At 44.7% G+C, this 8,202-nt stretch overlaps 1 protein-coding gene across 1 annotated transcript; it reads left to right on the forward strand.

Moving 5' to 3' along the window:
* Window positions 1-1,591: 1,591 nt before the first annotated feature.
* LOC131218791 (receptor-like protein kinase 7) lies at window positions 1,592-5,743 on the forward strand. Its single transcript, XM_058213592.1, has 2 exons — window positions 1,592-4,201; window positions 4,945-5,743. Exons 1-2 carry the CDS (start codon window positions 1,669-1,671, stop codon window positions 5,337-5,339), a joined length of 2,928 nt encoding a protein of 975 aa, XP_058069575.1. The 5' UTR covers window positions 1,592-1,668; the 3' UTR covers window positions 5,340-5,743.
* The last annotated feature ends 2,459 nt before the right edge of the window (window positions 5,744-8,202 follow it).

An 8,202-nucleotide genomic window follows, 5' to 3' on the forward strand; every position in this document is an offset into this window, starting at 1 on the left:
CAACCACGGCGGCTCGAGGCTTCCAAAACCTACTCCCTTTTTCGCCCACAACACGACGTGGACCTATATGGTACGCCAGTGGAACCTCATGTTCCATACAAATTCACGTAGGAACTGTGTACGTGTCACACGTGTAAATAAAATCAACCCTTCAAATAGAATGAATCCATTTTTATGTGTGATATAACATAATTCAGATTGTTAAAATATTGTTTTATATCAGATGGATGCTCATTTGGCTATTAAATATAGACCGTTTGATTTTCCTTTTTAACTGTTCATTAATCAAGAATTTATATTCATAATTTCAGTAAGATATTTGGTTGATAATCCATCTATAGTTGGGCCCACTATTTGAACGGTTTTATTGAGGTGTATGACCCTTTTTTTTTTTTTTTTTTGGCGTGTGTACAGAACATCAAGCTTTGCTCCGAATCGATGTTCACTCTCGTAGCCAAATCGTAGTCTCGATATTCTGCCTTTCGCTTCCAATTATCAGATCTATTTCAGGTAATCTCTGATCTGAAATCAAGAAAGAGTTCGTTTTGCACCCGCGGCGACGCAATTTCAAGTGTCCGTCGCCACTCACTGGGGTCCACATGCTGAGTGATATGATGATTGTAACTGCTACATGAAGAAAATTCCTCTGAATGGTTGATTTTTACCATCATTATTTCTAGATGAAAGTATGCCCATTTAAAAGAAAATTTTCAATGGATCACATTCAACTCTATAAATCAAAGTTTTCAATCATTATTTCAATATAATTATAGTAAAATATATTATATCTGATATTAAGTAGAATACGAACGGTTCAAAACATCAGAAAAAATCATCACATGGGCCCCACCGGTGGAGACATACAGCCAAATGTATATCGCGAGGGATGAAAAACGAACTCATGCAAAGACAGCAAAAGGATATGTAGAAGGGAAACGGATTGGCTACTCCCCACCAGCCCCGTGGCTGATGGTCGGTGCTCTGTGGGCCCTACCATGATGTATATGTTTCATCCTGTTCCTCCATTTTTAAAGATCATTTTAGGGCTTGATCTAAAAATCCGTTCATCCATTTTCAAAGATCATTTTAGGGATTGATCTAAAAAATTAGAGGTATATAAATCTCAGGTGGTCCACCCCACATGAAAACAATAGAGATTGGATATCCACCAGTAAAATCCTCCTAAGGAATATTGTACTGTTTATTTAATATCCAATCTGTTGATTACGTCATACAGGTCCAGATGAAAGGAAAAAACAAAAATCAGCTTGATCCAAAGCTTGTATGGCCCCCAAAATGTTTTTAATGGTCGACACTCATTCAACACTGTTTCCTGTAATGTGGTCCACTTGAGATTGGGATATATCTCATTTTTGGGCTCATTCTGTAAAATGATCTGTAAAAATAGATGGACAGCATGGATGAAACACATACATCATGGTGGGGCCCACAGGGCACCGACCTCCAGCCATTGGCTGGTGTCAGGGGGAGTAGCCAATCCGTTTCCAGAACGTAAAAGCCGCCCTGCTTCCTTTCCGAGTCTGGACAGATCAAGGTGGGCCCCACGATCCTCTTATATGCCGACTTTCTTCCGTTGCTTTCCGCAGTCGAAGCCCTCTCTAAAACCCAAAGAAAGAAGAACCCAAAAACAAATCCATTACGACCGAAATGTCAGTACCGGAAACTCGCCCGATACTCCTCCCTCTCTTCTTCCTCTCTCTCATCTACACCGTCCATTCCATCGAGGAGCTCCAAATCCTCCTCAACTTCAAATCCCAGCTCTCCAATCCCGATACGCTCCAATCATGGCAGCCCAATCTCCGCCACTGCAACTTCACAGGCATCACCTGCAACCCCACCGAATCCGTCACCGAAATCAACCTCACCAATCAAAAACTCTCCGGCCCACTCCCTCTCGAGTCGATCTGCACCCTCCAATCCCTCCAAAAGCTCGCGATCGGATCGAATTCCTTAATCGGAACCCTTGATCATCTCCCCAACTGCTCTCAATTGGTCCACCTAGATCTCGCATTCAATCATCTCACAGGTCCAGTCCCCGATCTTTCCTCCCTCTCGAAATTACAGGTCTTGAATCTCTCCAACAACGGATTTTCCGGTCCGTTCCCTTCAAATTCAATCAAGAACTCCAAAAACCTCATTTCTCTGTTGATTGGCGACAACCCGTTCGACGTAAGTCCCTTCCCAATTGAAGTTCTGGAATTTCAAAAGCTTTCATGGCTTTATCTAAGCAATAGCAGCATTAGGGGAGAAATCCCGCCGTCGATCGGAAATCTGACCGATCTCGTAAGTCTGGAGCTGGCGCAGAACCATATCACCGGAAGAATACCGCCGGAGATTGCGAAACTCACCAAGCTCTGGCAATTGCAGCTCTGGCGAAATCGCCTCACCGGACCGCTCCCAAGCGGACTCCGAAACCTCACCGGATTGCGGTTCTTCGATGTGTCTGTGAACCTGCTGGATGGCGATCTGACCGAATTGAAGTTCTTGAATAAGCTCGTCTCGCTGCAGATCTTCGATAATAGGTTTTCCGGCGAAGTCCCGATCGAGATCGGCGATTTCAGCGATCTTGTGAATTTCTCCCTCTACTCGAATAACCTATCGGGCATTCTCCCACAGAAGCTGGGAAGCTGGTCCGCTTTCGATTTCATCGACGCCTCTGGTAATTTCTTCACGGGGCCCATCCCGCCGGACATGTGCAAGCAGGGCAAGATGAAACAGCTGCTGATGCTTGATAACATGTTTTCCGGCGAATTTCCGGCGACCTATGCCAATTGCTTTTCTCTGACCCGTCTCAGAGTCACTAACAACTTGCTGTCTGGGAGATTCCCGGACGGGATCTGGGGATTGCCATTGATCGACATGATTGATCTGGCGAACAACAGATTCGACGGTCCGGTCTCGTCCGACATCGGAAAAGCCACAAACCTCATGCAGATCAACCTCGCTAACAACAGATTCTCCGGAGCTCTGCCACCGGAGATCACGAACGTCGTGGATTTGGTCTTGATTGATATCAGGTTTAATGAATTCTCCGGCGAGATTCCAGCAAGGATAGGAGAATTGAAGAGTCTCAACAGCTTGTTCTTTCAAGGGAACAAGCTCTCCGGCGCGATTCCGGAGACGTTGGGGTTGTGCAATTCTCTCAACGAGATCAATCTCGCCGGGAATTATCTCGTGGGTCAGATTCCTGCCAGCTTAGGCTCACTGCCGTCTCTCAATTCATTAAATCTCTCCGGAAACCAGCTCTCGGGTCAGATTCCAAGCAGCCTTTCATCGCTAAAGCTCAGCCTCCTCGACCTGTCAGACAACCGGCTATCTGGCAGCGTACCGTATTCCCTCTCCATTGAGGCGTATAACGACAGCTTCGCCAGGAATCCAGACCTTTGTGGTCAGAATTTCCGGTATCTCCGTCCATGTTCGTCAGATTCCAGCAAGTCCAAAGATATCAAAACACTCATTTCCTGCTTCCTGGCCGGAACTGCTCTCCTGCTGGTGACCTTTGGTGGATATCTCATCATAAGGAGAAGACGGATTGATCGTGACCGTCCATCGAAAGACTCTTGGGACATGAGATCCTTCTCTGTCCTCAGCTTCACAGAACAGGAAGTCCTGAACTCGATCAAGCAGGAAAATCTCATCGGGAAAGGCGGGTCCGGCAATGTGTATCGGGTAGTTTTGGGGAACGGAAAGTCACTTGCCGTCAAACACATATGGACGTCAGACTCCGGCAGCGATGTCCGAAAGAGCAGTACGGCGATGCTGACAAGGCGGGCCAGTAATCTGCCGGAATTCAACGCGGAGGTAGCGGCGTTGAGCTCGATCCGGCACGTGAATGTGGTGAAGCTGTATTGTAGTATTACCAGTGAGGATTCAAGCCTCTTGGTGTATGAGTATCTTCCCAACGGGAGCCTGTGGGACCGGCTCCACACGTGCCAGAAGATGGAGCTGGATTGGGGGACCCGGTATGAGATCGCGGTCGGGTCCGCCAAGGGGCTGGAGTATCTGCACCATGGGTGCGAACGGGCCGTCATCCATCGCGACGTGAAGTCCAGCAATATACTGCTGGATGAGTTCTTTAAGCCCCGGATCGCTGATTTTGGGCTGGCTAAGATCGTGCAGGCGACTGGAGCCAACGATTCAACGCGTGTGATCGCTGGGACGCATGGATATATTGCTCCCGGTAAGCTTGTAGTCGCCAATTTCGACCGTTGATCATGCATGCTGGACATGAAGTGGGCCATGAACATGTCCACAGACCCGACTATCATCAGAGATTCCTTGGGTCTGGTTGGCCCGTCAGGTTTTCTGGGTCAGGTCCACCATGGGTCAGGTTTAGAGTTTTAATTTAGGCTCAGGAGGCTGGTTCGGGTTTGATTTTCAGGCCCGTCAAATCAATTGGGTTGGATGCCTGTTTGAATTTAGGAATATTTCTCTTTGAGGCTCGGCCAGACCCAAAGCTAGGCCCGTTTAGATCTTTCGTGGGCTGTGTTTGGGCTAGAATTCGGGCGCCGTGGCACGGACGGGCCTGGTTCGACCCGAAACATAAAAGGGCTGGTTGCGGGCTGACATGGGCCAGGCATGTCAATAGACCTATTTTGAGCCAGGTCTTTTGCTAACTGAGCTGGGCTCCAACTGGGTCTATTCTCCTTCATTTGGACCTGATTTATGGGCCTTTCTTGTAGATGGGTGTCCGTAACATTTGAACCATCCATCGAAATGCTGGTGATGAGTAAAAACACTTGGTCCATGTGATTTTTTGGGCCACGGCCCAGAAATGCTTGGTCTATGTGATTTTTGGGCCCTGGCCCATTGATTGAACGGTCCACCAGCATGGGCCATGTTATCCACCAAATTCAAATGTATATACCTCAATGAACATGAGTGGACCATCTAACTAACACCATCCATTGTTTTGTGCTGTAGAGTATGCGTACACATACAAAGTGAATGAGAAGAGTGATGTCTACAGCTTCGGGGTCGTTCTCATGGAGCTCGTAACTGGAAAAAGGCCGATTGAGCCAGAATTCGGCGAAAACAAGGACATTGTGTATTGGGTATCTAGTAGGATGACGAGGTGGGAGGACATGATCCATCTAGTGGACCCCAGGATCCCCCATTCGATGAAGGAAGACGTTGTCAAGGTGCTGCGAATAGCCATCCTCTGCACGGCAAGGCTGCCGGCGTTGCGGCCGTCGATGAGGACAGTGGTGCAATTGCTAGAGGATGCTGAGCCATGCAAGTACATTGCTATCAGTGGGGAGGATGATAAGAAGGGAGAGGATTGCTTGGAACTAAGCAAGGCCCCTGGCCCAATTTGAGTGGGCCTCCATTATGGCTACTCTAGCTGGCACGTGCGCCAGCATGACTTAAAGCCGGGCTGATTTTTTGAGCTATGGCATATGGCACACATGTGCATTCCCACACGTGCAATCTTTATGGGCTATTCCTGCTCGTTGGCTTAGTGGGCCTGTGCATGGGAGGGCATGAATTATCGTCATTATCGTGCATGTAAATATACCACCTAGCGTGTTATCTAGGGCGAGTACTAGTGTTTAACTCACGCAAGTAAGTTTGGCTAACGGGCTATGTAGAATTGTGCCGTAGGAGATGAGGCAAATAACGAAATATATGATCTGGACCGTTTATCTCGTGAGAGCTATATATTGGATGTCCTATTTTCAATGATCATGCTGAAAGGATAATCCTGATTTGTTGAGTTGAATGTGAGCCGTTGAAACTTTTCTTTTCCACGGTCTATGTTCAATTGTATATACGGATACTCAGGATTATCCATGCAACGTCGTCTTTCCACGTCATTTGAGGCTGTGAATTGCTAGCTTTAGAATGGGGACTTTGGCCGAAGGGTCTAAAATGCTTGTTTGGATTCGTGAAAAGCGTACGTCGCATCTAAAACATAGGCACGTGGGACGGTGGGATGCTTTGACATGGAGTGTGTCACATGGGTACGTAACATACATAATATGATGCTTGAAATTGTATAATGATACATTTGGCACAAGACAGGCATTGGTACATTTACTTAGTAGATAGTTAAAGTTAGGCGTAGCACGTATCATATTTAAAGCGACTGAAGATGGATGATGACATGACATATGTGACATGTGAGTTACTTTATACATGTGAGATACAAGATAAGATGAACGGTGAGACATGAGGTACATTAGCTGACGTGGGGCGCAAGAGATAATACACACATGTAGGCACATAAGAAAATAGACAGTGGCGTATGCATGCATGTGGCATGGTGATACATGTAGAGCATCATCGATAAATGGATAATGGCTTAATTGGCACCTGTGTCACGTGCTAGGCAATTAAAGATGGATGATGATATATTTATTTAATAAAAATATCTTCTAATAAAAATAAAAAGCTACAAATAAAATCTAATGGTTATAACAATCTAAACTGTATAATAATAATAATAATAATAATAATAATAATAATAATATATTGGTTAAAATAGACTTTATATTTAAAGAATGAGAGTTAGATGACCAGAGGATTGACAAAAGAACTTGAGTGATGGCATCATCCATCCATGATGAGGCCCATCACAAATATAGCATGCATCATAGCAACGTGACCCTAGATTGTTCAGTCAACAAAAGTGATTTTTTATGTCATTGGGGTAAATCAAGGGTGGGACTTTCTCCAATGACATGACCATTTGTAAAATTATCAATATGAGCCGTCCACTTTCCTAACTACTGAATTGATAGGGATTTTACTGAAGTTATTTTATAGTGATGCACAAGTAGAGGTGGTACCCTTATGACAAATGGTCAAAATCAATAATTAGATAGTTTGTAGTATGATCAATATGTGGTTTTTTGAAAAAAAAAATCAAAAAATCAAATATTTCAAAATTTTGGGATTTAGCCGCCAAAATTATTTTTTGAAATTTCAAGTGAAAAATTACGGACATTGAAAATTATAAGAGAAGATTTGAGGTTTATATGTGGATGTGTGTGTAGTATTCTTATTTGGAGCTTTGGATATTGTGACGCTTGGGTTGCATGTAGAGGTGGGCATTCCTGACTCGATCCGGTGAATCTGACCCGTTCCGACCCGATGAGACCCGTTCCGAACAGAACTAACGGCCCAAATTGGGCCTGATCGAGTCTGGAAATCCAGATCCGGTCGTTCTTTGGGTCTGGTCCGGGTAGAGGTGTATCCGGACATATCCGAATTGAAAACCCGATCCGATTGGAACCAAACCGATCCGACCCGAGCGGACGTGTATTATTACATTCAGTAAGAGAGAGAAAGTTTTCATTTTCAATAAGAGAAAGAGCTTGAGAGACGGAGCTTTCGTGAAAGAGAGACGGAGCTCTCCAGAGGGAGAGAGCGCTTTGAGAGACCTGTATTCAGACGGAACAGATTGGCTACTCCCCCTGCCACTAGCTTCGTCGCTGGTGGTGATTGCTCTGTGGGCCCCACCATGATATATGTGTTTCATCCATTCCGTTCATCCATTTTTTAAGATCATTTTAGGTCTTGATCCCAAAAATGAGATGGATATAAATCTCAGGTCGATCACACCACAGGAAAACAATAGTGATTGGATATCCATCATTAAAATCCACCTAAGGCCCACTGTACTGTTTATATGACATCCAATTTGTTGATTAGGTCATGTAGGCCCAGATGAAGGGAATAAACAAAGATCAACTTAATTCAAAACTTTTATGGCCCCCAAAAAGTTTTTAATGGTTGACGCTCATTGAACATTATTTCCTTTAATGTGGTCCACTTGATATTGGGATATACCTGATTTTTAGTTTCGTACGATAAAATGATATGGACAAATAGATGGACGGAATGGATGAAACACATACATCATGTTAGGGCCCACGGAGCACCGAGTTGCTGTAGAGCTATAGGTACATGTATGGTAGTTGTATCTGTCAGGATTTCAGCTTGAAAGACGGGTATTGACTCTCCTTGAGCTCCGAGTTGTAAGAACGGTTCAAAGGAGATCAACGTTATATGGGCCCCACAGTGATGCATTTATTATATCTATATCGTTCATATATTTTTAAAGATTATTATAGTGCATTATCTAAAAAATGAATAATATCCAGGATCATCTGGACCACACCGAAAATAGCAGCAGAGATAATGATTTTCACCGTTAAACAATTCATGCGGTCCACT

This window comes from Magnolia sinica, chromosome 11 (assembly GCF_029962835.1).
Source record: "Magnolia sinica isolate HGM2019 chromosome 11, MsV1, whole genome shotgun sequence".
Taxonomy (NCBI): domain Eukaryota; kingdom Viridiplantae; phylum Streptophyta; class Magnoliopsida; order Magnoliales; family Magnoliaceae; genus Magnolia; species Magnolia sinica.